Source organism: Henckelia pumila, unplaced genomic scaffold (genome assembly GCF_033568475.1).
Source record: "Henckelia pumila isolate YLH828 unplaced genomic scaffold, ASM3356847v2 CTG_461:::fragment_3, whole genome shotgun sequence".
Taxonomy (NCBI): Eukaryota; Viridiplantae; Streptophyta; class Magnoliopsida; order Lamiales; family Gesneriaceae; genus Henckelia; species Henckelia pumila.
The window spans coordinates 2308287-2335803 of NW_027331831.1; the positions used below are offsets into that span (position 1 = coordinate 2308287).

General features: G+C 33.5%; 4 protein-coding genes across 7 annotated transcripts; 2 read left to right on the forward strand and 2 right to left on the reverse strand.

Moving 5' to 3' along the window:
* Nucleotides 1–4966: 4966 nt before the first annotated feature.
* LOC140872264 (putative kinase-like protein TMKL1) lies at nucleotides 4967–7793 on the forward strand. The gene is made up of 3 exons (XM_073275081.1): nucleotides 4967–5712; nucleotides 6648–7233; nucleotides 7341–7793. The coding sequence occupies exons 1-3, from the start codon at nucleotides 5199–5201 to the stop codon at nucleotides 7342–7344; spliced, it is 1104 nt and encodes a 367-aa protein (XP_073131182.1). The 5' UTR covers nucleotides 4967–5198; the 3' UTR covers nucleotides 7345–7793.
* Nucleotides 7794–8117: 324 nt separating this feature from the next.
* LOC140871558 (U-box domain-containing protein 35-like) lies at nucleotides 8118–14015 on the reverse strand. 2 transcript variants are annotated; one of them, XM_073274110.1, is made up of 10 exons: nucleotides 13809–14015; nucleotides 13393–13609; nucleotides 12963–13084; nucleotides 12771–12892; nucleotides 12482–12669; nucleotides 11697–11977; nucleotides 10657–10758; nucleotides 10043–10471; nucleotides 8993–9745; nucleotides 8118–8572 (listed from the first exon to the last, which is right to left on the reverse strand). In XM_073274110.1, exons 2-10 carry the CDS (start codon nucleotides 13568–13570, stop codon nucleotides 8384–8386), a joined length of 2364 nt encoding a protein of 787 aa, XP_073130211.1. In that variant the 5' UTR covers nucleotides 13571–13609; nucleotides 13809–14015; the 3' UTR covers nucleotides 8118–8383. The 2 variants fall into 2 exon arrangements, with proteins under 2 accessions (XP_073130211.1, XP_073130210.1); XM_073274109.1 differs by having other exon boundaries at nucleotides 13393–13639.
* Nucleotides 14016–15269: 1254 nt separating this feature from the next.
* On the reverse strand, nucleotides 15270–24193 carry LOC140871506 (ceramide kinase). Of its 3 annotated transcripts, XM_073274040.1 has the most exons (12): nucleotides 23898–24193; nucleotides 22847–23008; nucleotides 22577–22744; nucleotides 22020–22112; nucleotides 21823–21915; nucleotides 21027–21249; nucleotides 20771–20855; nucleotides 18388–18537; nucleotides 17539–17640; nucleotides 16454–16825; nucleotides 16066–16132; nucleotides 15270–15950 (listed from the first exon to the last, which is right to left on the reverse strand). In XM_073274040.1, exons 1-12 carry the CDS (start codon nucleotides 24051–24053, stop codon nucleotides 15813–15815), a joined length of 1809 nt encoding a protein of 602 aa, XP_073130141.1. In that variant the 5' UTR covers nucleotides 24054–24193; the 3' UTR covers nucleotides 15270–15812. The 3 variants fall into 3 exon arrangements, with proteins under 3 accessions (XP_073130141.1, XP_073130142.1, XP_073130143.1); XM_073274041.1 differs by lacking the exon at nucleotides 23898–24193 and having other exon boundaries at nucleotides 22577–22736; nucleotides 22847–22984; XM_073274042.1 differs by lacking the exon at nucleotides 23898–24193 and having other exon boundaries at nucleotides 22577–22736; nucleotides 22861–22983.
* Nucleotides 24194–24534: 341 nt separating this feature from the next.
* Nucleotides 24535–27165, forward strand: LOC140871883 (uncharacterized). Its single transcript, XM_073274622.1, has 5 exons — nucleotides 24535–24758; nucleotides 25268–25409; nucleotides 25738–25964; nucleotides 26328–26585; nucleotides 26760–27165. Exons 1-5 carry the CDS (start codon nucleotides 24549–24551, stop codon nucleotides 27072–27074), a joined length of 1152 nt encoding a protein of 383 aa, XP_073130723.1. The 5' UTR covers nucleotides 24535–24548; the 3' UTR covers nucleotides 27075–27165.
* Nucleotides 27166–27517: the final 352 nt, after the last annotated feature.

A 27517-nucleotide genomic window follows, 5' to 3' on the forward strand; every position in this document is an offset into this window, starting at 1 on the left:
AAGTGGCTGCACAAACAACAATACGGACATGTTAACCATTATAACTACTAGCGAGATAGGGGCATGTGTTGCGTATCAAATTAAGAACAAGACAATGTAAAAATTATCCATTTGTGATTGAGGTTTTCAAACGTATTGGTGTTTCAGTTATTTCTATTTTTTGGGATAGGTGTGATGTTGGTGATTCAATTATTTTCATTTTTTGGGAAACGTGGAGTGAAACAGTTGATGTTTTTTAAGAGATATATTTTTTAAACTGGAAACAAATTCTCACGGAAGAAACTAAAAATAAAAGGTAAAATGAGCAAAATACTTGGTGTCCGCAGATTAGATAAGAAGATGCGGTTTTTGTAGGTATCTCAGTTTCATAAAATAGTAGAGATTATGTGCTAGTTTTTTTTTTTTTTTTTGCTTATGGAAATAAAGGTAAGACGTACAATAATTTATTCATAACATGAGTAATGTTTATTTTAAACGAATTTCCATCGTTGAAATAAGTAATTCATTAAATTTTTCTTCGAATTTGAATGTTCAAACTCATTTAAAATCATATAAGATGTAGATAAAATTTGATTTTTTAAGTTTTTACTATAATAATAAAAATAAGTAGGCACATTACTACATATGCCCTTCATGAATAAGGATTGAAAATCGTGCACGTTAGAAAAAGAAATCCGCATTTACCATTATTGACTAATGTCCAAATTGTACAAAATTTTCCTTAAAAATCATCAAAAATTACATAATCTGGAATATCAAAGTTTTAAATATTTCCATTACGAATGTGCTTGTGACTTTATGACAGCTTTTAGTTAATGTCTGTTTACAAATTATTCAACGTAATTGCTAATTATATATATATTAGGATTGATGGAATTAAACAGGGGAATAATAATGTTAATTATATGTCTGTTTAAAAAAAGTTATAATTAAACTATTTAACAGAGTTGAAGATATGGTATGTATGTCTCTTGCATGTGCTCATTACCAAACAAATCATATTAACTAGATTTTAATTTGTGTCATTTGACAAATTCGGGAATTCCCATTATTCTTAAAATCAAATACCTCAATTACAAACACACAAAATAAAACATTTAACTTTAAAGTTTACACCCATTACTTTTATTTGAGGGAAAAAAAGGTTGGAATTAAGTGATTTTTTGAAAATCCCAAAGATGAAAAATATGCACCCATTTCCGGTCAAAAAGATTTTTAATTTACATATACACACATTTATGATTGCTGTATATTTGATTAAATTAAAAAAAAAATTGAAAGTGCTCAAAAAGAGCCTGGCCAAACAAAAAGACACTTTCTCTATATGCGAGGATTAATTTTTTGGCCATAAACTTGTCTCACTTTTTGCTCCAAAAGTTATTCACACGTGGGGTAAGGGATCACATTTTTTCGTATGTGCTAATAAAGTGAATAAAATTCTACTTATTATTGTGACATTAATTGTTTCTCTAGAATTATTTAATATTGCGTTATGAATTTTGATTCTGAAATTTAATGAGTGAGGGGCAATTTTCCAGACAATTAAGGGAGTGTTTGCTTCTATTTTTAAATAAGTGAATGAATTGACATAAAAATATCTATGAGACTGTCTCATAGGTCAATTTTGTAAGGTGAGTCTCTTATTTTAATTCGACTAATGAAAATTTTTTATTACTTAAAATTATTACTTTTCATTGTAAATATTAATATGTGAGATCGTCTCACAACAAACTTATTCTTAAATTTATAAAATACAAACAAATGAGGAAAATCAAAAGTATATAGTGGTTGAAACCTAAAATGGAAAACTGAATCGGAATCCCACCAATTTATGATTTTAAATTAATTTAAAGTAAAAAAAATTTATTTTTATTTTTGAAAATAAAACATCCATTACATATAATTGACAATGTCACGACATACATATTAAAAAACCACACAGGTAAAAAACCATCAACCCATTAAAAAACCACCAGAATTTTTTTTTTTTTTTAACACAAAATTGATTTTTTAAAGTTGAAAACCGGTTTGCCAACGGAAAAATAAAATAAAAATTAAAAACCGTGAATAACGTTTTTTTTTTCCTTGAGTTATTTTATCACCATTAATGAGTCGTTGTTTAGGGACAATAACAATTAATTGATATCATTATCAGTAATTGAGACAACCAACCACCATAGAAAAAAGCAAGATGTCGAAGAATTCGAGATCATCACAAGTCACATGTGCGTTATATATAGTATATGTGTGTGTTAGGGGTGAGTACGCTACTAGGAGATATATTTCATACGAGTGTGTTTACTTAGCTTGATAACAAATTAACAATATGATAAGTTTATTAATCCAGCTTAATCCATTGTTTACTTAAAAAAATCAAATCTTTCAAATCTCAATGTCCGTCATTTAACCGTAATTCATGAGATTAGACATCCTTAATTACACAAGGGATAAACATTCTAACCAATATTTATGAAAAAATACACATAAATCATAATCTACCCTCCTTCAATTATTTTGTTTCCCTCTTAATTTCTTTCCGTCTCTCTCTTTTTTATAACTCAATTTATCAATTTTATTATTTTTGAAAAAATACATATTTTTATACCTAATAATTTTGATAAATGAAAATGTCTCCGTGTGAATCAATAATAATTTAGTTCAAAAATAATTCAATCCAAATTATATGAATACAAAATTAAGCATAAGATTGTATATCATAAAATACTAATATGATTTATCCACGTGTAATATCATTCTACTGAGTAAACGCAGCCTACGTGTCTTATGTCTATATAAAATTTTCAAGGAAACATCTCAATGTAAAATAAAAAAATATCGAGGGGCTTCATATATTTATATATATATTGAAATAAAATGTTCGTACAAAAATCTTATACAAAAACAAAAAGAATAATGCTAGAGGTACAACATATATCGTGTACAATGATATTTACAACAAATATGTCGTGAAATTTTTTTATTATATCGCGATATTTTACATTCAATTTATCATGAGATTTTGATTAATGAAATTTTTGTATTGAATTTTTTGTGTTGTACAAATTGATGTACAAATTTGGTTGTACATATAGCATTGCTCAAACAGAAATCAAGATATGACATACTCACTTGTGTGCGTGTGTTTGAGATCTTTAAAAGTAGCACCCAAGGTATCAAACATATTCAGACCATGGTCATTTTGCAGAAATACTCCAACTGAGTACCGTATGAGGTAAACAAATACACTCGACAAATTTTTATGGAGCTAATCGGGATACTGAAAATATCCTCATTTATTGTTTTCATTTATTTTTACATGTTTTTAATGAAAATATATATGACATGAATATGATATGTACGTATCTATATTTATATATTTGATAAAATATATTCCCGATTTAGAAATACTCGTATCAACATAATATAACCTAAATATTTGATTGATATCTATACTATTAACTATTTGAGATCTCATAACTAGCTTTCTGGGGAAATTTCACTATCACCTTTGAGAAAACCAAAAAGAGCATAAAATTCCATATGAAAAATAAATAATTGTATACAACATCGTGGTTTTCTTTTTTTTAAAAAAAAAAAAAAAAAATTAATTAATTAAGAAGAATCAGAGGATGCATTAGAGAACGACGACATTGTAACTTTCTTCTTTGCAAGGAATTGTGAGATTTTTCCTTCATTAATTTTTTGTCAATTGCATAAACTTTTATGTATTTTTTGGGATACACGGGAAAATGGATTTGGTCAACTATTTTTTTTAAAAAATAACATCCCCAAGTGTATTTAAAATACATTATAGAAGGTCGTTTTTTAAAAAATAATGGTTAACCGAGTTTAGATCACAAAATATCCTATATTTTTCTTTGAGGTTGCCTAAACTTGTTTAAAAGAACTTCTATTTACAAAAACCTAAAAAAATTATGATTGGCTGTAAAGTTAAGCAAGATAATGCCAGTTTAATTGTATTTTCTAGAATAAAATACTTTTGTTTGATTTTTTTTAAATAAACACAGTGAATCCATGCATGTCTCTTAAAGTTGTTCGAGTCGGTGAAGTAGACAAACTCTTGCCAAATGATAAGAAATTTGATTCTTCATAATCATACCAACACCTTCTTAGATGAGTCTGTCGTACAAAGTTTTCTCAGTATAATTGACCTTCACATGACTAACGTAATTTGTAGGCTATTGTGTTAGCCCAATAATTTATCTCTTATTATCAAGTTTATAAACTCAATGTCATTTGAATTTTCATAAAATATATTAACTAAATTATTTACCATTATTATCTTTTGTATGCGATATGTGCCTATATAATTTATTTGTTTTTGTTAAATATGGATTAAATGTTCAAAATTTTAGTAATTTTAAAATTTTAAAAAGTAGATAAATATATCGTAATTATAGATAAATTATAAATAAGTTAATTATCATAATCTCCTTAATCTTTTTAATATATCGTATCTATGAATGGAAATACAATTGTAATTTTCATTTAGCATTCACCAATAACTAATGTACTTTTAATATATATATATATATATATATATATATATATATATATATAAAATACATATTATATCTAAAGAAATATTCATATTTATTTAATTAATATATATATATATATATATATAAAATACATATTATATCTAAAGAAATATTCATATTTATTTAATTAATCGAACAATCTAATTGAATTATTACAACAAAGATGGACCAAGCTCTTTTGCAGAGTTGACAATATACACATTATACATTGGCCATGAGTAATTTACCAGTCTGAATGATTCTCCAATTATTAAATTTGTGTGCATATAAGCAAAGTATACGTAAATAAAATAAATGAGAAAGAAGGGAGTGGGAAGTTGAAAGAGTTCAATTCATTCATGAACAGCAAATATATGAACAACTTTCGCTGGATATATAATCCCATATATTAATACTCTCTCTCTCTCTCTCTCTCTCTCTCTCTCCCACCCACACACACACGTACGCACGAACAATATGAGTATGATTTAACAATTTCTCGGGATTACTTCGGATTTCACTTTCACATTTTGAATTTCACATTCCAGCACCATTTCCAGATCTTGGGCCGTTCTTGCTTTTCACAGAAAACCCATAAAGCTCCAATCTTTACACTCGGAAGAAGATCCCCGGAAGAAGAAACCATCGCCATTTCTAATGTTAAAAATGGAACACAAGCATAAGTTGATCTTAATCATAGGACTGCCATCACTAGCTTTACTCACAATTGTAGTTTTCGCAATCATTTGTTCGAAGAGGAGGAAGAGGAGGAGGAGAGAAAGAAGCGGTGCAAGAGATATAGAAGCAGCTTTTGAGTGTAAAGAAGTAGATGGGGTGGTGAGTACAGAGGATTTGATCAAGTTTCAAGGTGGGAAAGATCTAATTGTACAGGAAATTCTTGATGCGCCTGGCGAGGTTATAGGAAAATCTAGCTATGGGACTCTGTACAGGGCTAGTTTGGTCAATTCAAATACGCCAACATTGCTGCTCAGATTCTTGAGGCCTACTTGTACTTTGAGGATGAAAGAGGTAGTACCGATTGTAGAGTTTTTGGGGTCTGTTAGGCATTCAAATTTGGTACCTTTGAATGCATTTTATGCAGGGTCCAGAGGGGAGAAACTGATGGTTCATCCATTTTATGGCTCTGGAAATCTGGCTCAATTTATCAGAGGTAAAATTCTAGAATTTTAGCTCATTTTGTGTAAGATTATTCTGGTTAATGCTTCGTGAGAATGGTGATGGATTTTGGATTAGATCGGACTGTGCTTCATTCTGAAATATCTGTGTTTGATTTGATATCTGAGTTTATGTAATCCAATTAGTGATAAAATTTGACCTTTAAGGATCAAATTTGTTAAAAAGAGAAGCGAGACAGTCATTGTGGTAGACGGGAGCAAAGGAAAGAGAGGCCCACTTCTATCCTAGAAAGCCACTTTCCGGGGATTGCTCACAGGCTACTTTTATATTGCTCTAAAGTGGATTCTAGTGCTTTTACTTTGAAGAAATGCAAATAATGTCACTATTAATGGACATAGACTTATGGTTCGCGGCAACCGGATATTTAAACTAGAGAGCAACTTAGTATAGCTCGAGAGAGCGAAGATTTTTTTCGAGTGGCAATTATCATGCTATCATTGGAATTTTCCGTATTTGATTTTGGTTTAGTTTTTTTTGTCATTTTTTTTGTTGAAGCATATGTAGACTGATTGGCATGGTCTCACTGATTCAAGGTAAACTGTTTTCTAATCTGTCAAGTGAATCTCCTGTATATACGCCTGGTGTAGCGTTGAAAGATTCTGTTTTTTCAACTATCCGATAATGGCATTTATAGCTTTTGAATTTTATTTTCAACTGATTCGAATCTATATGATCATATGATGTTAGTTTGGGCTGTTGGAATGTTGAAAAAACTGCTGAGTAGTTCTGGTGGATGTAGTTTATGTATTTCTATTTCTGCATATTTTCAACCTTTGCACGTGTTTATAACTTTTCGAAATTCTGGGTTTATTATTAGTGTGTGATCTTTTGTCATTTTTTCCTATTCTTGCTTCCCATATTTACGACGTTCTTGACTTTGGTGAGCTAATAACTGCCGGACACGTGCAGATAGTAATGGAGAGGCTCACAAATGGCCGATCATAAGCAGAATCGCTATAGGGATTGCTAGAGGAATTCATCATCTTCATGCGTCTTCTGAGAAGCCCATTATCCATGGAAATCTCAAGTCAAAGAATATACTATTGGATATCCATTACAGACCATACATTTCGGATTTTGGCCTATACAATCTCTTGAATCCAACTGCTGCTCAGCAAATGCTTGAAGCTTCTGCATTTCAGGGATACAAGGCCCCCGAGTTGATTAAAATGAAAGATGCCTGCGAAGAGAGTGATATATACAGTTTTGGGGTGATACTTCTCGAGGTACTGACTGGAAAAGAACCGGTGGATGATAACCCCAACCCTGATCGTGACTTTTATTTGCCAAGTGCTATGAGAAGTGCCATTCTCGATGACCGTATCATGGAGTTGTATCATCCTGACTTTCTTCTCGGCCTAAGCAATGATCAAAGGGTAGTTGTGGAACATTCTATTCTTGGGCTTTTTCAACTCGCGATGGCTTGTTGTTCGCCCTCACGTCTCCTCCGACCGGACATAAAGGAAGTCCTCAACAAGCTAGAAGAAATCTTGCAGTAAGCACCCACTTCTGTTGGTTCTGTCCGTGAAACATTCAATTTGGTCATGGTTTGACTGATCCGATGATCATGGAAACAACAGGTGCTGATGAGTGTTTTTGCAGGTAATTCAGTTCAGATAATCTGTTCTACCTATTGTTCTTACATTCGTTTCATGTACATAGACGAATGACAAATATCTCGAGAATAGATTAAGAGTTATTTTACTACTCGTGTCATTCATCTATATACATGAAAAGTGAATGAAGTACAGTTGTAGAATCAGATGACTGGAACACGATCAAATATAGTTCGAGCTGATTTGGATCGAGTTTATAGCATGAAGACTCAGCAAACGCAAGTTTGTCGCAGCATATCAAGATAAAGATCATTGTTACTAAAACAGTTCAGATTTGTACCGGTCTTCATGTCTTCGACATACAAATTTTAGTCTTAAGTTAGTTGGATTCGTACATTTTGATCAGAATTAATTAGCATTTTGTTTGATGAATTAGGAAAAAAACACTGTAATTCTCACAAAAGATTTGAGATATTAGAATCTTGGTTCCATCTATGAATGATTTAGCACATAGACCTATTTTCCCAGTAATACCACCATATAATCTTCACCACGATACAATATCTTGCTAGGAATTTTTTTACAGTGTGATAATTAATTGCGGGAAGAATTCTTTTATATGTTTATTTAAATGGAACATCATTTCATGGATATTGTTGTTTGTTTATAATCTGGAACTATATTAAAGAATCATATGCACGAACACCCAACATGATTCCTATTTGTAGAAGTATTTTTCCTGTATGCCGTATGGTATTGCATACTCATACACGAAACAAAAAAGAGGGAAAAAAATAAATTTGTCACCAAAGAGATAATAATATTCAAACTGAGATATATTTTGGAGTTGTTCAACAAAAACTCGTAATTGAAACGCTGCAATCCAAACTTTCAAAGACAACAAGGGAATAATAATACTAACACAGCCAGCAACACATCATATACACTTCGATTATTGACACTTTCGTAAAACTGTTGTATCATACAGAGGTAAAAAGTTCTATCACTACTTTCTCACTTCTTCATATACATCTGAGGAGGTGGAATCCAAGACTTTAAACTAATTTACAAAAATCAGACTCGTTGATTTCAAGTCAAATGTTTTCTTGATTTCCATTCCATAATTTCTGAAAGAATGGTGTAATTTGGAATGAGGATCTTGTGTGACAGTGGCAAATTGGTAATGGGGGATGTATCTTTCTCATCGAGCCATGCCTCTATTGCCTTCCGTTCATATGTATGTCCATCCGCGGCAACACAAGGGTCATACATTACCTCCTGCAATGCAAATGGAATCATACATGAAACTGAAGAGCACTCTCTCACCATCACTGACCTTGTTAAACAAGAATCACTCGATTATGGGCTGCTTAAGGAGACTAACAACAAATAGAGGCTGTTGAATTTTGAACATCAGAAATGAGAAGATAATGTAACACAATACAAAATTTACATCGTTTATCTCTGAATGCCTACATCCACTACATAGACTCGGGAGAGCTAAAACTCTTTTCTAGTATATGTTATTTAAGAAAATTTAGAACACACCAATTACTTCTTTTATTGTATATATAGATGAAATTATATTGAAATATATCTTGTAGAAAATCTTTTCCAGCGAAATAACAATACAATCATCAAATATATATTTCATAACCTCTACGCTATCAGAAAGAAGAAGTTCCAACAAACACATACCTTGAGAATGGGACATCTGAAATGGTTAGGAGGTGGAGGTGAAGAAATGAATACCAAATCTCGGGTTTTTTCGGCTACTTCTTTCAGTTTCTCCAAAGTAGGTAGGATTTCATTGTTCAAATCAGGTCTATTGCTCCCTATATATTCTATGCATTTCAGAGCCATGAGGGTCAAATCCCTTGTTTCCTCGATTGGCCATTCTCCAGCGTCAGCATCTAGCACATCCCTCAACTGATCATTTTTCAATGCAGTTTCAACCATATGAGGCAACCCCATGGCCGGTTTGGCAGTCAGCAATTGCAAAATAACCATACCAAAGGCATAAATATCAGATTTTGGAGAGGCTTGTCCAGTTCTTTGGTACTCGGGATCAATATAGCAAAGGCTACCCACCAACGAAGTTTCCTTGTATTTGGTGGATATAGAAAGAGAGTTGTTTTGAATCATTGTGGCGAGGCCTACATCACCGATTTTACTCACATTGTGACGATCAAGCAATATGTTTGCTGGCTTTAGATCACGATGTATTATTGCTTTTGGTTTTGAGCTGTGTAGGAAGACAAGAGCCGAGGCTATTTCCCAGGCTATTCGGTATCTGTCAAACCATAAAAGTGGAGGCATGTTGTTTTTCTGAAGCAGCCTATCTTCAAGATTTCCATTTGCCATGAACTCATATACGAGGCAAGCATTTTCAGGACATGCTCCCAGAAGAATCAGCACGTGTGGATGACGAATTTGGCTCAGTATTTCTAGCTACAAATCAGTAAAGACAGAAATTGATCATATAATTGTTGTTGCAAGTAATTCACGAGGAACAAAATACATTCTGTACAAATGATTAAACAATCACATTGATTCTCCGTAAGGTTTTACTACTTGGATACTAGAAGTAGTTCCTAATTTAGATCGTGTATTGCTTCTCATCTGAGATATATATAAGAAATTGTAGAAGTTAGTTTCTAGGATGAATTGACCAATATCTCGCTTTTTGAGAGTTGAGTAATTACATAAATACTTGTCCCTTTTTTTAACTCTCATAAATGGTGATACCTCCTGTTGAAATAGCTTCCTCCCAGTTGCTTCCTCAACATGGAGAACTTTCACAGCACCAGTTGTGTGGTGAAAACTGCATTTGTACACAGTTCCACAAGCTCCACTTCCAATTTTACGATTCTCAGAGAAAGAAGATGTTGCAGATACAATTTCTTCCCATGAAAATTTTCGGTACCTTTGGTAGCTACCGATCAAGGCGTTTTCAAGATTTTCCTTCTCTTTGGTTATACGCGACACTTTAATATCCATATCTTTTCTTTCTGAAGCTTCATATTCAGCACATTCCTTCATTAAATTTGCTTCTCTTTTAGCAGCTTCATACCTCTGTTTCTCTTCTATTGCTGACCTTTGGGCTTCCCCCTCTTTACTACTTACCTCCTTTAGGTTAATTTCTTCTTGCAGATGACGTTTCTGAAGTTCATTTATCTAATCAAGAGAGCAAAGCAAATGAAGTGTTCCTTAATGCAAGTAATTACGATATAATTTCCACATAGTACTACACTAAGGTCATTTTAAATGGTAAACAATAAAAGTAGATCAATGCATTTTGGCAGTGGAGCTGACACCACATTTGATATTCTAGCATCATATGTCAAAGATTACAAATATACCTTTCTAGAAGCATCATACTTCTGTAATTGTGTCATGGCATGCAATCCTTGAATGTGTCTGACTTTAACTCTCAAGTTTTCTAGCTCAAATTTGCCGTGGACCTGAGAAAACTAATATTACTTAAAATATCTGATTTTAAGGCTGATCGGTGATAGTTGAAACGAGAAACAGACAAGAAAAGGAAACACACAAACTATTTGTTTTTTTCCCTTTTAATCTCGGAAAGATTTAAAGAGTTCCAGTTTAGTCAAATAAAAGCTGCCACTGAGCCTATTTGCTGCATAGTCATGCTTAAGATTTTTTTTACTCGGCCTAAAATTTTCATTGATAGGGATTTTATATTAAGTAGCCAAACAGTAACTCTAGTACTTCACTTCACTTCACTTCAAGTGCAAAATTAAGCAACATATACTCCACCTCGGGACATGTATGACAAATTTTTACATATTTATAACATAATAGCATCTTAGTGCACTGAGACTCTTTTCTGAAAACACATGATTCCAATTTATTTACTAAAATTCTTTTACCAACATTTTTTTCGACTCTTCTATTTGTATTCTAAAATATCATATGACCCTACAAAGAACTCAGCGTCGGCTGCTGTTTTACACACCTGAACATGCTTATGTTGGGTACCAGTTCAAATTAAGATCCTAAACAATAGAGGGCTGCTGTTTTACACACCTGAACATGCTTATGTTGGGTACTAGTTCAAATTAAGATCCTAAACAATAAAGAGAGAGAGAGAGAGAGAGAGAGAGAGAGAGAGAGAGAGAGAGAGAGAGAGAGAGAGAGAGAGAGAGGGGGGGGGGGTGCAAACAATCAACTCGACATTTTTTATTGAGTTTTCTTTCATAGTAGCTGCGAGTCATAAAATTAGACATTAATCTGATCTGACAAGCTAATTTGATGGCCCTATTCAGATAAGTAATGAGGTGGTTTCGTAAGCCATTTTCATCCGACGACTTTATTCTCTTGGTAAGTTCAAAACTTTTGGCTCATTGAAATTGTGGCTGAACAATAAACAACATGGCACCTGATTCTCTGAAGAATTATGAGAAGTTGAAGCTTGATCCCAAAAAGGGCTGTAGGCCGATGAGCTACTGAAGCTTGAAGCCTGGCTGGTTGTTTCGTTAACATCTTCATAATTACTTTCTACTAAGCCAGGTGATAAATTTCCTGGAGCTATGATTCCATTTGGAGGTATTTTATGCAGAAGAGTCTGGTTTATATTTGAAAGTGCTTGATGGCGCTGCATCGGAAGTGAAGATGAACGAGAAAAAAAGAATCTGTCTGTTGATCCTTCGTCTCTCAATTCTGAAAATGCGTAGAGATCAAAAGATTAGATTACCTCCTCATGAAAAACTTACGTACGTTAATGCATAATGTCGGATTCCTTGTTCAGAAACATTTTCTAAGTGAAACATTTGTAGCACACAGTCCAATCTCAATTTCTTGGGGTTGGGGGTCGACAGATTCCATCAGATATTTCTTCACATCAATCAAATAGTCGAACATGTGGCTGAAAAAATCAATTATCTTAATTTTAAACAAGGTCCAAATATTTGTGTGCAAGGTTTTTTCACAAACAATCGACTTAGTCTTTAACACAGCTACATTCGACTTGTTCACCTTCAAAAACCTGAATTGAGCTTAAACGAGTGTGTTACATTTCAAAGACTGTTAACTATCCCATTGAAATTGAACAATAATAGCTATAACCTAGGTAGAGCCAATATAACCAGCCACAACTAATCAGCAAATGAAACACATTACGGGCTAAAACAATTGAGAGACAAAAGGCTTCATTTTAAAATGTACCTGTATGTAAGCCGAACATATAAGTTGAAGAGTTGTCACTCGAAAAACTTGTTTCACTACTGTCGTCACTAAAGCTTCTATTTATTTTTGAATCTGATGGACGGAATAAAAATTTGCCTTCAGAAACGGTATATATCGTGCAAGTAGCGGGACAAGATTCTGATATTTTTGAAGACAGATCGGGTCCCCTGTACATGTGAATTGATTTCGACCATCAGACAAAAAACTGCATGTAAAGAACATAAAAGATACCTACAAGTAAAAAAAAAAACATTTTTTATATTACTACCTCGAAAAAATACCGCGAGATGAAGCACCTATAACAAGTTTATCAATTTTTAGCTCCTGGATTTTACCAGAGACTGCATTTGCCACATCATCCGACTCGATCTGCACGATTTTCACTTGCACCTGAATATGAAAGAAATCGATTAGCAACTATTTTAATTCCGCTGTCTTCCAAGAGCCAAACCGCTTTTACCTTTCTCATATTACACATGTTCTTGTAAGGAAGAAGCTTTTCAGTCACCTGCCGCTCCACTTGCTTTCTATATGCAGTTGCTACATCATCATGAACTTGAGAAATATGAACTAGTTTCCCCACTGTGAGCAAAACACGAAAAAGCCAGCACATATCAAGCACAGAACAAGGCTTTGTAGCTAGTTCAATCAAAATCTCGAGGTTTTCATTCATGTTGCTTTCCCATGTTTGGAAACGTTAATGTTCAAACTGCATACTTGTATTGAGCAATCGAGATAATATTATATCCATCTTAGTACAGATCATAAACATCACAACATACCGATGATATATATAAAAGCCTCTGAGCACATGGTCTTGAAAGATGATGCAAATACTGCATTATAATGAAAACTAATTTCGGACGCCAAAATCGAAGTTCGACACTTACTATGATTTCGAACTCTGGATATCACAGGGCGAACATGCAGCAACTTAAAGTAGACAATCCCTTGTGGCACAAACTTCTCCAACGCCCATTTGACAACATATTTGCTTTTTCTACCTCCTTTAATGGCTAAACAAGTGACTAAATGTGCTGGAGGGGAAAATTCATCAGATCCTTCCATTTTTTCTTTATGACCAGTCTATTTCCCACAATCAAAGCTCTGGAACATCATACCCCAAGTAAAAATTCGCTGATTTATGGGATGAAAGTCAACATTGGCGATAACAAGAAAGAAAGATGACATGATTTCAAGACAAAAACTGAAACTAGTTTTCTTGAAAATCTTCAAGAAATGAAGGAAAAAAAAAAAGAAACAAAAATGAGACGATCTTCACAGAACAGCAAAGTAGAGCACATACCGCTTCTTGTCTTGTCCCCTCAAATCCTTCTCAGACAATTTGGATTTTGAAGTAGAGAATGAAAGAACAAAGATCCAACTTTTCCTTCTCTGTGGAATTATATTTCGCAGATAATTTCTGGGAAATAGGTTCCAAGGTAGGACGTCAAAGGAATCTTTTTGTTTTTACATTTTTCTAAAAAAACGTTTCGTTAGGTGGATGTACAAGTACTACAATCTTTTATGCTTTGAAAAAAAATTTATTACGAACTACAATATATTATTCAAAGATTTATTCTCTTGCGTTGACTTTTAAAAACTGTTAGTACAGATACTTTTTCAGTTTCTTTGATATATGCCGCCGGGAATGAGTCTATGCTACCTCATTCGGAGCCCGAATGGGGATCAGATGGCCTAATTTTATGTCAAATCAAATGATCTGATTTGATCTGCACATGAAATTGGACCATTAGATCTGGCAAATGGGTACTACTCATCTGTCAGCATAGACTCACCCGCTGCTCGAATAGAAGATCTCCTGGTTATTTTGTATAAAATGTTTATTTAAACATCTTCATTTAAATCAAAAGAATATTAATAGACTATATTTTTTTGTGGTGAAATGTTTGTGTGATCATCATATATAAAAATAAAAAAGAGCGTACTTGTTTTGACGTAGAATAAATTCATCTTAGTATTTGTCCGGAAAACTTCTACTTCTCATGTGATATATCTGAATTAACACGTTATTTCACAAATTTTTTCACTGAGTATTTATGAGAAAAATCTTAAGATAATATTTTTAAAATAAAAATTCAGCGTTCATTTTCTGAAAGTGATACATCTTATGGTAGTTTTGTAAATTGAAACATTGATCTTATTGTAGTTTTGTTCATAAAGTCTATGTTATTTTGTTTGTTTGTTTTTTTAGTGATGTAGATTGACACATAATCATTTCATAACGAAATCATGATGAATAGTTAATTACACTACACCCTTCTTCCATTAATGTAAAAATTATTGATTAAAAGTTGACCGGTGAATGCTGGTTTGTTGTTTGGTCATACTAACTTCTGATAAAATAAATCACCTAATTATTTTAAAATATTTCGGTAACATCAATAACTAAAAAATATTGATATCTAAATTTTTTATTATATATTTAACTAATAATTGACCCACATATATGTCATAAAGAGTGTGACAGTGGACTGTAAAAATGCAATTTTTTTAATCGCATTTTAATTTGATCTCTTTGTTCGACCACCATGAATTTAGTACGCAATATAATTTATACTTTTATTCAGATGAAATTATGAAGTTGAATTTTGATGTATATCACTACTAAAATTTTGAAATAATTATAAAGGAAACTTATTTTCTTTTACTCCATAGAACTTACTTCAAATATATATCTTCCATTAACTTCTTCTCATACTAAACCACGACAATCAATTTTGTGTCAATAAAAAAATTATCGACATGAAATCAAGAACTTGTCCACTACACCAACTCAATATACAAGCATGTATAAATGACTGAAGTTACAGAAACACAAGTTATCAGGTTTTTTGCTCGCTAACATGGAAAGAATCTAATATTTCAGTCAAGTGTTAAGACACAACTCCGGAGACATTTCATATATAACCAGAGTTGTCTCCAAAAATTTGATCTGCTTCACAGGTTCGTCGTGCGATTACAGGCGACAGGTTGATGCCGTCATGCCGATGAACGCTTCCTCTGAACTGCAAAGTTTACAAAGCTGCCAAAACTTCTGGCCCTCTCATATGGATCAGATTTTCCTAAGCATTTCAGAAACGGCAGCATCTGACAAAAATCTGCTGCTGCCTAGACAGGGGAGTAGAGTTCTTACGACTATTGCTCCTTGAAATCAAGGGAGAATCTGATATGATTCCCTAAATCCCTTTGACCATATTCGTATACAGGGGTTTAGAATCTCTAATACTCAAACAACGATATTGCGAACAGTTTTCATGTGATGTATAATGACCCAAACTAGTCCAACTTACGCATCAGGACCAGTTCCAAATAAGCCAACAAGACCTCGAAAAACTTGAGCGGATAGCTTGTGCGCATGAAATAGCTCGCCATCCACATTCCATACGCCCTCCTTTCCAAATGATTTGAATGTGAAAGCCGGAGTCTGCTCATAAAACATAGCAAACTCAGTGTAAAGTATGAAAAAAAATGAGTTCACGTGCATCTGTTGCTATTGATGTAAAGGAAAAAAACAGTGAAAATAAATTGGAGACATATACTTTATGGTGTTCGACGAAGTTAAAATCCAGGGGTTTTCCACCTTTTCTGGTTAGCTGAATAAGATGCCTGCATACATTTATGTAATAAATAAATAAGTTGCTATAGGATGTAATGATGTTTCTTCTACTTAAATGCAGTAATGCGCTTGGATTTAGTGAGGAATTGTTGCAGTTTCCTGAAACTTAGGTGCTGCAGATAGGGAATAGGGAGCTGAAGTTTCAAGATATAATACAAAATTTGAGTTTGTTTTCAGTTTGGGCAACTAATCCTGCAACTGACTGGGTGTGCCACCGCTTCAAAGTCAAGTTTCTAATAGGAAGGGAATGTGATGCATGCTCACAGTCGAAGTAAAGCAATTTCACGATAGAGAGAGAGATTAAATATTACCGTAAATAAGAAGGGTGAGGGCAGTCTTTAATCAATATAAGATGCAAGAACCCATCAGAAAGGTGGGCATCAGCAACCAAGCCATCCGGCGCCTTTTCATTGCGGCAAGAGATTACAGCAGCGCCCACACTAAGAAAATGTCCTTTGGATTTCGACCATCTCAATCCCCCCAAGTTTTTGGCCAAACTCGAACGCCCAATCATACTTTCGTCGGTTGTTTCATTACAAACTGTGCAGTTCGCACGGCAACTCGTCCTCTCAGGTTTTCGACGAAAGTCCCAAAACGTTCTACTACCTTGAGCATTGGTCTCAACACTCGAGCCATTTTTTTCTGATTCGACTTCTACATAATTCACTTCTGCCTCATAAGACCTTAAATATCATAAACGTAGATAATAAATTTTAACTATCTAAAATACCCATGAAAATTCAAGGATCATAAAATCTAATAAACTGCTACTAATAAATGGCTCAGAGCATACAGCATATGAGTATCAGATATTACAAGTGATTATCTTGGTCAAGTAGATGAAAAATTCTCATCAGAGATTATTAAATTAAACAATATTTCCGTTTATCATCTCCTCCTGGGAAAATTATTGTACCCTGGCCCTTTTAAGAGTAAGATCTTGAAAAATTCCAATACTTCATACCTACCAGAGTATTTGCTCAATGTTGGCAAAGCTTAATGTACAACAGATTCCGTAAAGAACTTATTTCATTGAAGGAAAAGAAAACCAAAAACTTCATATAGTTGTGTTAATAGTTAAATACTCCCTCCTTTCCAAAACTTTATGTTAGTTGTTACCCTTAAAAACCTTGGAAATTACTTTAACACTGCGTGATGATCTTGAAACTGGTGGAAGAATATAAAAGGGCAACGTGAAAAAAAAAAATTCACCAACAGAGCAAAGTCACGGAAAAGGACTTCCAGATCTATTGTCGGGTTTTGGTTTTGTAAGCACGAGCATGAACAAAAGTCTCATCACCGTGATCCCCTAAATAGACTAAATGAGGAAAACTGAAAATTGACTCAGGCTGCTCTTTCTCAGCAAATCAAATAACAAAGCCTATAGATTTTATACCTGTGCTGAAGGAACACCTTTGTTCCAGCATAATCATATCTCTTAGGTCCCATCCACCGATACTTTTCGCTCTCAGTTATGACATCCCCATAGAAACCATACCTAACAAACAACCACAAAATTTATTGGAGACTCTGCACAGTTAGTGTTTTGTTCCACAATTCTTGTCACATGAATAGGAAACTGGGGCATTAATCAAGACCAACAAATTCTTTAATTATAAGTCGAGTTGGTGATAATTCTACAAGAACTAGAGGAATATTGAATTTACTGAATATCGTAAAAGTATATTATGGTGCATTTTATCATTGCAGGTATGCATTATCTAGAGTAGACTGGCAGCTTTTCATTTCGAGAAGGGAAATGCTTTAACAATGGCCAGAAAATCTAAATTTCAAGACAATTATGTGAATCTCAGAATGCACCATGAATGCCAAATAACACTAACATTGCAACGGCAAAAAAGTTTGACATCTCATCCCACATCACAGCAGAATTGATATGAATAAAACAGGAATATTCATGTCAAGATAAACAGGTTGTGAAAAATTGTCAATGGTCATAGGAAATAGAAAGATGAACAAGATATCATATTCATTTGAAATATAAGAGTGAATACCAACCCAAGAGCTTGATTACTAGACAGAAGGTAATTTTAGATGCCAAAGAGTGGTCAAAAATTGCATCTTCATGTCCACTAAATGCCAAGAAAAACTAATATACAACGGGATGGGATTAGTCCATTATTTGGTATGGAACTTTAACGCAAAATACTAAGACAAGAACTGTAGATACAATAGATAAACAAAATCTCAAGTATAACTAATAGAATAGAAGACTTAAAAATACCCAGCAAAAGAAGCAGCATAGCGTACACAGGGTTCATCATTTGACGCATTTGTGACTTTCCATCTTACAACTTGAGCTATATCAATGTGCACCCTTTTCCCAAGGATGATATGCAATGCTGATGTTACAGGGTCTCGAGCCCCAGTTGTACTGCAAATGCAAAACCAATTTACAATCATTATGCCCAATATAATGCACGAGTCAGGATGATTATATATGCGCAAATTCAGAACTTATGAAAACATTAAAAATAATTTTTAGAAGACATAAAGCATTTGCGGGGAAGAGGGGGAGGTAGGAGGATAATCTGGAGTGAAATATCTGATTATCTTCTATATGAAACCGGCCAATTCCATTTTCTGCTGCAAACAGATTATCATATTAAGGTAGTGTTTGGGAGAGCTTTTAGGAAGCACTTTTCAGTTTTTAAAGCCAAACACTACCTAAGTACTAATGGCATCATTTATTAAAAGACTTCAGCCCAGTGGTAATGTTGATGAAACAGGTATCTAATTGCATATATGTCAGAGAGTGGAATGCAGATAACATTTCAATAGTCCATAATCTGAAAAACTCATCCCCAGATCTGCTTACTGACTATCACCAAAATAGTACGAAAAGTTACTGACTGACTATCGATACCATGAGCTCAACATGCAATCACTAAGGGGGTGTATTCGTTGCAGAGGTTTACTGACTTTTTTTAAATGATATATTTTTGTGAAGTTGATAGATTTCTGTAGACTTTTATAGAATCTCAGACTTTTAATGACTTTCACAGAATCTTGCAGATTTATTTTTCATGACTTTTATTGACATTTGTAAACTTTTTTGTAGAACCATATGAGTTTTGTAATTCATGATTTTGATTTTGATTTATTTATTAGAATTATTTTATATTTCTTTAAAATAATTCTATTTCTTTAAAATATATTTATCTGTCATATAAATAATTTTTACTTATCAATTTGGTTTACAAAAATCAATAAGTAGTTATTCCAATTAAGAAATTAATATAACTCTATAAAATTTGAATATATTGAATTTTATATAGTATCCTTATTTATATAATATCTATATATATATACACATTCGTGTTAATAAATTTTTAAAACTACGTCAATATATCAAGTCAATATATATCAATCATATACATATTATTATTATTATTATTATCATCATTATTATTATTATTATTATTATTATTATATATTTATATATATGTATATTAAAGTGAATAAAATTTAAATTTTGAGTTATAATAAAAATTAAGCTACAAATTAAAAAAAAAATTAATTAAAACATCAAATTTTATATAATAAATAATGAATTAATCATAAAAAATAATTATTGTTATTTTCAATTTATGATCAATAAAATATTATAATTTTTTGTCGTGTAGTATAATAAGTTTTTATTTAAAAAATTAATCAATATGATTTTAAATCTCATGAGATTTTGTAATTAAAATTAAAAAAATTATGAATGATAAAATTTTATATTTTATTTTAGGGGGTTTATTGGTTCTTAGAAATAGAAAAAATATGTTTGTATATATATTATTTTTAATAGAACTAGTATTTATGTGGCTAGTATATAGACTATTTTAATGAAAATGAAAAAAAAGTGTGTGAAAATGTTCGTCCAAATCTTTAGGTTGAACCAAAGACAATTATTGATATTTTATTGTTGTACTTTAGGCTTTAATTATTGTACATAATAGAATTCCATGGAGTTTTTAAAAGTCTATTGACATTTTGAATACCTCTAGACTTTTGTAGAGTTTTTAAAAGTCAAGTTTGAATATCACATAGACTTTTAAAATTCTACAAATGTTCATCTTAAATATCACAAAACTTTTATGGAGTATATAAAAGTCTAGATTGAATACCTTTAAACTTTTAAACTCCACAAAAATCATTAAAAGTCTATAACCAATACACCCCCTAAATTAATTTAGTCTATTTCCAGCACTCAGGAAAACATAAGTGATGAAAATCATCAACTTACAGTCCGAATTAATTCCATGACACTGATCTTTTTCAGAATAAAATATCAAGTTCACATGTAGCCAAAAAATGTGCAGCTCATGTTCTCTTTTTACCCATAATCAATTGTGGATACAGAGATCCAAACACCATTTTCAGACACAATTTGATTCCATATCACACAAGACTAGGTTAAGATGATGCTCTATATTCAAACAAAAGTTCATATCCTAAAGGAAGTCGATGTTAATAAGCTAATAAAAAATTCTATTGATGAATATGCATATAAGTTTCAGAAAAATTGCAGCCAAGAACCATTGATCCGAATGACCTCTGATACCACACCATGTTAACCATGTATTCCTCGCATTAGTAAAAAAAAACAGTTGAAGTACCAAATTACAATGGCATCTGTAGATCCAGCAGGGATGATCCCAAATCTAAATTCTTCATTAGGAAAATAGAACTCTGGTTCTGGTCCTGTATAAAAGACAATAGGCGGAGAGACAAATTATCACCTAAATAAGTCATCTGCAACAACCACAACTGCGCATTAAAAGAAGGCTCAATTTTTAAAGTATATTTGGCAATATATGACAGTACAAGAACAGATAGTAAATTGGGCAAGATAAGATCTAGTGCTTGTTATACCACATTGGCTGGATAGAGGTCTTTTATGTTCCAATCCTGAGAGAAGAGGTGACTGATCTTCATTATCACCGCTAGGCTCTATATTGGTTTGTTCTCTATGAATCGAGAGATTGGACTCACTTGAAATGGCGGGCATGAAACCCCCAGGAGTTGGTGGGTAGGGAGCTTTATGTCTTGATAATAAAAGACCATTCAGGATTTCATTGAAAAATCCATCCCCGCCCTAGAAACATATGAAAAGGAAACACTTGATTGAAAACAAAACCAACAAATTAATTGGAAATAAGACAATAGAAAAGCTCATACAGAAATTAAGTCTACAAATTAACTTGAAAAAAAAAAAAAAGCTATCACCGAGAAAAGAATACACAATGCAGAAATTGAGTAAGATATTGTTCTGCTTAACCAGTGTGAAACAGCGGGACATGCATAATCAAGAGAATTTAAACTTACATTAGGAATAAATTATAACAAATAGCATACGACATATCCAAACATGGCATAGAAAAACCTCAAACGAAAGTTTTATCGCCAAAATTTCTATAGTTGAATTTCATGACGTTGCTACAAGAGTAGAGATCTGGCTCTATGTGCACTAAATATTTCGGTTGCATTCAATCTGACACTTTAATTCATCCTAAGGTGATAGTAAACTGGGAATAATACTTTGGACAACTGACTTGGTGCAAATTATAATTTTACTGTGACAAATATCAACACCTTCTTCAAAACAAGATACTCGTGTTTCATAGACCTCGATAATTGAAAATGCACAAGGAAATATATAACTGCTTACAATGGCTATAACGCCATCATATAACCTAAGCTCCGTATCAGAAATCGAGGTCAACAAATCACGTGCATGTCCTGCCCTCTCTGTCACTATTACCTGTTGTACAAGCAAAAATTTATTGGGAAAAAAAGGAAAAGGTTATCTAATTCATTGAAGATGAGTTTAAAACTTAAAGCAAGTGGGAAAAAATGTAATTTTACCTTTGTTTTCACTTGGGCCTGTGAAAACAATGGTACTACTGCTTCCCAAACCCTACATCCATTTCCTTTTCCACTCTTTGGGTGAACAAAAACCTAATCAGTACAAACCGAAGTCCAGAGAAATTATTCTGCTAGTCCAACATTCAGCTTGCAGGAAAAAAATCTAGAAAAAACAACTCATGCTCTCAAAGAAAATGATTTTAATGAAACTATTTTAGTAAAATTTAATTGTCTCAATTCCCGAGGAATTGCACCAAAGATTCACATAGCTCGGTAAGAAGTCAGAACTCAGCTACTCCTAAACTCATTAACTCAAGAGCTAGTTACATTAAAAAATTCTTGAAATTTTTATTCTATGATGAGGATGTGTTAAGCATATAGCTGAAGTAGCATGATTGGAACTTCATAGCGCTTGGAAAACTACCGATACGCGAAAACCTTCTCTTACTATTCTCATCTCTTAATTTGTCCTGAAAGAGGTTTATATTCATATTCGATACAAAAAGATAGATATGATGGACACTTTTAATGAAGTGGCACCCGTAAATGCAACATACCAGCAAACTCTTAGGTCGACAGCGCTCCATGTGTAGATAAGTATTGATCTGATTGACCCAAACCTTACAGACCTCCAAATTCTCATGACCAAAAGAGTAATGTGATGGAGTCCAAAGAGAGGAGTGGTTATTTGACTTTTGGACAACATGAACCATAAATCTGTACATCTTTAAAATCAAAGAGACTGTCACCAGTTCACAGAACAATTTTTATGGATAGAAAAGGCAAATTTAGTGGATTGAGTCATTGAGATAGTGAATGTATGTAACCTCGAATGAATGACCTGAACGAAATCCTTTGGCACTGGCTAGAACAGATTCATGCACCAAACCCCAATCAATGAAGTTAGCAGCATAAACATCACAAAACTTGAACTCTGCCTCAGTCTTCGGAACAAGCTTCAAACGCAAGCAAGTGAATTTATCCTCCTCCTGGTGTGATGCAAACAAAATTCCCAAAACTAATCCTTTTACAAATAGGTAGGGGCACACAACGTAATAAAGAGAAGTATCACATATCCCAAAAGTTCTGGCTTTATGTAAACTGGAGTAAGTTCGAGGAATTGGTAGTACGGTTCTCGTAACCAAAGATAGAGTTTAAGAGGGAGGTAATTATAATACTTTCACATGAGTATTAGCGTTGATAAACATATGCCATATCAACATCACCACCTTGTAAGAAAAATTCAACGTAAATCAGTCTCTTTTGGAGCCAATGTTCATTTCGCTGATCAACTTATTGTTCTTGAAGCATGCAATTATCTCCCATCTCATCTATTCATAACCTAAAGATGTAACGGAGCAGCTAAATATTTTTTATATTAATTTGGCTCTTGGCCCACAACTTTAATGCATGCCCTTTTCTCATCCTCTTTGAAAGACACGATGAAAGAGTTCCATTGTGACCCAAAGAATAGTTTTTTTGAACTCTGTCAATCCAAATCTCATTACAAATATAAGAGCACTAAATATCTTTATCAGCATATCGGCAAGATAAACTGCAAGCTTGATCTATAAATGATAACACCAACATTTCACAATATTGCGTTGTGAATTGGATATTGATGCTCGAATAAAGTTGTGCATGTCAAAATTAAGTGGCACCGGATAAACCCATATGCATCAAATCAAAGCATTTAAGCTAAAACAAGATTAGGCAGACTGAAATAATATGGTAAAAAAATGAACTCATGAACCCAAGAACAAAATTTTAATAATAAAAATAACAAAAAAATTTAAAAATCCATCTATTCATGATCAAATAATTACTGCCAACAAAAGGCCATTCATTGAAAGAAGAGGAAAATTGGGAACAGCTTACATTATGCGCGGGTTCAACTAATTTCCAGGACAGCCCATCTGAATTAAGGGTGAGAACCACCTCCCCAACATAATCTAAGACAAGCTTTGTGCTCAAGATAGAATCTTTACCGGCATCATTGAATATTGCATTCGGATCATTTTCATTTCGTTCCATTAATGATCAGATGAAAAATCAGAATCTCGGAGGCCCAATTCCAATATTATCTCAATCAAACAAATCTATGGAATAATCAAACAAATCTATGGAATAACGATGAATCTTGAGGAAAGAACGTTGTTCGTCCCAATGGACAGCTTGACTGCGTTATATGCCGTCATAAAAATATTTAAAATTTTATGAATTGATCTTAATGAAGAAATGAGGGATTGGCCCAACAAAGACTGCAAATAATAATAATAATTTTTTATTCTATATAAATTAAAATTAATGAATTACAACATACGTATACAATATTTAATTGTTTCAATTGAATTGAAATAAATATAGTTTTATTTTATTATTATTATATTTATTATTATTATTATATTTATTTATTTTATTTTTTTTTGAGAATTTTATTATTATTATTATTATTTTGTACTCATGTTGGGGGATTGACTGAATAGTCAAACAAATTACCATCGACAATGGCGATTGTAAAATGCTTACATGGGATCACTAAAAGCTGCCACATTTCGCCAATCGCCCTACCTTTTGGATACTCGTTTTCTAGCACGATCTTCGCTCAATCGGTTGACGGAGATTCTCCCCGGAACCTCTGTGAGAGTGAGAGTGAGAGTGAGAGGCCTCTCCGCCTCTGCAACTACGGCTTCTAAAATGGTGAAAGCCATCAGGGTTCATGAGTTTGGTGGCCCGGAGGTATCCCTTTGTTCATTTGTTTCTTCTCTTTTTCTTGCTTTAAAATTTCATTATCGTTATCTTTTGGAGTACATGGGATTTATGTTTATACGTTTGGACTGAGTACGTGATTCTTGAAAATTGGTTTCTTGGCTTTTGTAGAAGAGACCAGTTGAAACAATTTATCCTTGGTCGAAGTGGGAGAAGGGATCATGAAATAGTATCTTAGAGCTTAACTTAGAATATTTCCGTTTATCAGTGGGCGATCGCTCGCAAGGAATGTCGTCCAGCTCGGTTCTTAAAGCTAGTTATGTTGTGTGGTTTGGAAGTTGTAGGGTTGAACTTGAATCAGCAACAATGAGGTCAAATTAGAGTGATTCTTGGTTTCCTTTTTCGGTTAGAAGGACCCAATTTTTGTTGTTTAAAAAGGGTTGCTTGTGTGGTGAAATGGATACTGATCTTTGATAGTATTGATGTGAAGTAGAATTTATAATTTACTACAATTTACTGCTGTTGATATTGGATTATAGGTCCTCAAATGGGAAGATGTGGAAATAGGTGAACCGAAGAATGGAGAAATTAAAGTGAAAAACAAGGCCATTGGAGTTAACTTCATTGATGTTTATTTTCGAAAAGGGGTTTACAAGGCTTCAGCATTACCCTTCACCCCAGGTCCGATTCAGTCTCCCCTCTTTAATTCAATTGGCTGATGAAAATATTTATTTTTTATAATAATAGTTTGATACGAAAGCTAATCACTTGGGAATCACTACAGTTGATTAAATGACTTTTTGAGTCTCTGACCACTTATTTGGCAAGACAATATAATTGTTTAAGTGGTTTTAGCTTTTTGTTCCTCTTTGAAACAGCTAAGCATTCCCAAATTTTCATTTTGTTTTCATGGAAGAACAAGCATTAACAACACAGATGATCATTTATTATGGTAACTTGCTTCCGATTATGGACTTTAAGCGCCAAGTTAAAAAATGTTTGATGACAGGTATGGAAGGTGTTGGCATTGTGACTGCTGTTGGACCTGGACTTACTGGCAGAAAAGTTGGAGATCTTGTTGCTTATGCCGGTAATCCAATGGGTTCTTATGCAGAGGAACAGATTCTTCCCGCGGACAAAGTGGTTCCCGTGCCTCCTTCTATTGATCCCGCCACTGCGGCTTCCATCATGCTTAAGGGAATGACTGCTCAGTTTCTTGTCCGACGATGCTTCAAAGTAAGTTGCTCTATAGATTACCGTTGCCCAAGCTTTTAGGTTTTTTATCTGGTATTTAGGCAAGAAGTGCTTGCTGAATTTTTTTTATGGTGTTTTTGAATTGATAGATTTGATTATGCAATTGAAATCGTGTTTTGACCCATTGAATGGTTTCAAGTTTCTCGAGAAGTTGATAATAGATTTACTTGTGTAATATAAAGATTTTAAATTCATGTTTTTCACTCCATTGAGACATTTGTACATCTCAAATCATGGGATAAAATCATCATTGCTTAGAAAACAAAGAATCTGTAGCACAATCCTATAAGCCCTTATCGTGCAGATCTTCTGTTTATATCTAATGGTCCTCACGTCTTTTTACAGGTTGAACGGGGACACACGGTCCTCATTCATGCAGCTGCTGGTGGAGTGGGGTCTCTGTTGTGCCAATGGGCAAATGCCTGTGGCGCCACAGTAATTGGAGCTGTCTCAACTAAAGAGAAGGCTGCTCAAGCAAAAGAGGACGGGTGTCACCATACAATAGTGTACAAGGATGAAGATTTTGTTACCCGTGTCCAAGAGATTACATCTGGGAAGGGAGTTGAGGTTGTCTATGATTCGGTTGGAAAAGACACTTTTGAGGTAAAGGGTGTTCGCTCTCTATTGTAGACTGAAATACTAGGGCAAGTCATATAGAAAATGTGTGCTTGCAGAACCTTGGTTTTTAAAGCCTAAGCTACTGCAGCACTGGCCGTGTTTAAATCACATTGGAACTAATTTTCCCCGGTGAGAATCTAATGTTGTGTTATATATCAGGGCTCCTTGGCATGCTTGAAATTGGCCGGATACATGGTGAGCTTCGGCCAGGCATCAGGGACCCCAGATCCAGTGCCTTTGTCGGCCCTTGCAGCTAAATCTCTTTTCTTGACACGGCCTACACTGATGCACTACAATGTTACTCGAGACCAACTGCTCGAAGCTGCTGGAGAAGTCTTTGCCAACGTCGTATCAGGCATACTACGTGTTCGCATAAATCACACATACCCTTTATCCCAGGCAGCACAAGCACATTCTGATCTCGAGAGCCGGAAAACTACAGGATCTGTCGTGCTTATACCCGATGGATGTTGATTGGAAATTGATCAGCATTTCATAACTTTCTTGTGTTTAATTTAATACTGCTTGTTACATGATATTTTGATTTATAACGGATTATATATTATGAATGTTTTTTAGCCTTTTGCTTTTGGTTCAATAAAATAAAAGTCTTTGTTTATGCATGTCTAATTTTCTAGTTATTATTAATTATGTGTCCTAGTTACAAGTCTCCGACGGACGGATTGCAAAGAACAATGCGGTGAAATCTTACGTGTAAATTCGACCACGACACGAATCCTGCGATTTCCATATATTATTATATCCTAAAACCATCCCTTTGTCTCCAGCAACCCATATCTTACAATATCTTTATACTATGTTAAGGTTGCTTGTTTATGTTGATCGATGATGTGGCAACTATTTTTTATCTTTACCATAGATCAAATTATTATTATTATTTTAAAAAAAACATTGCG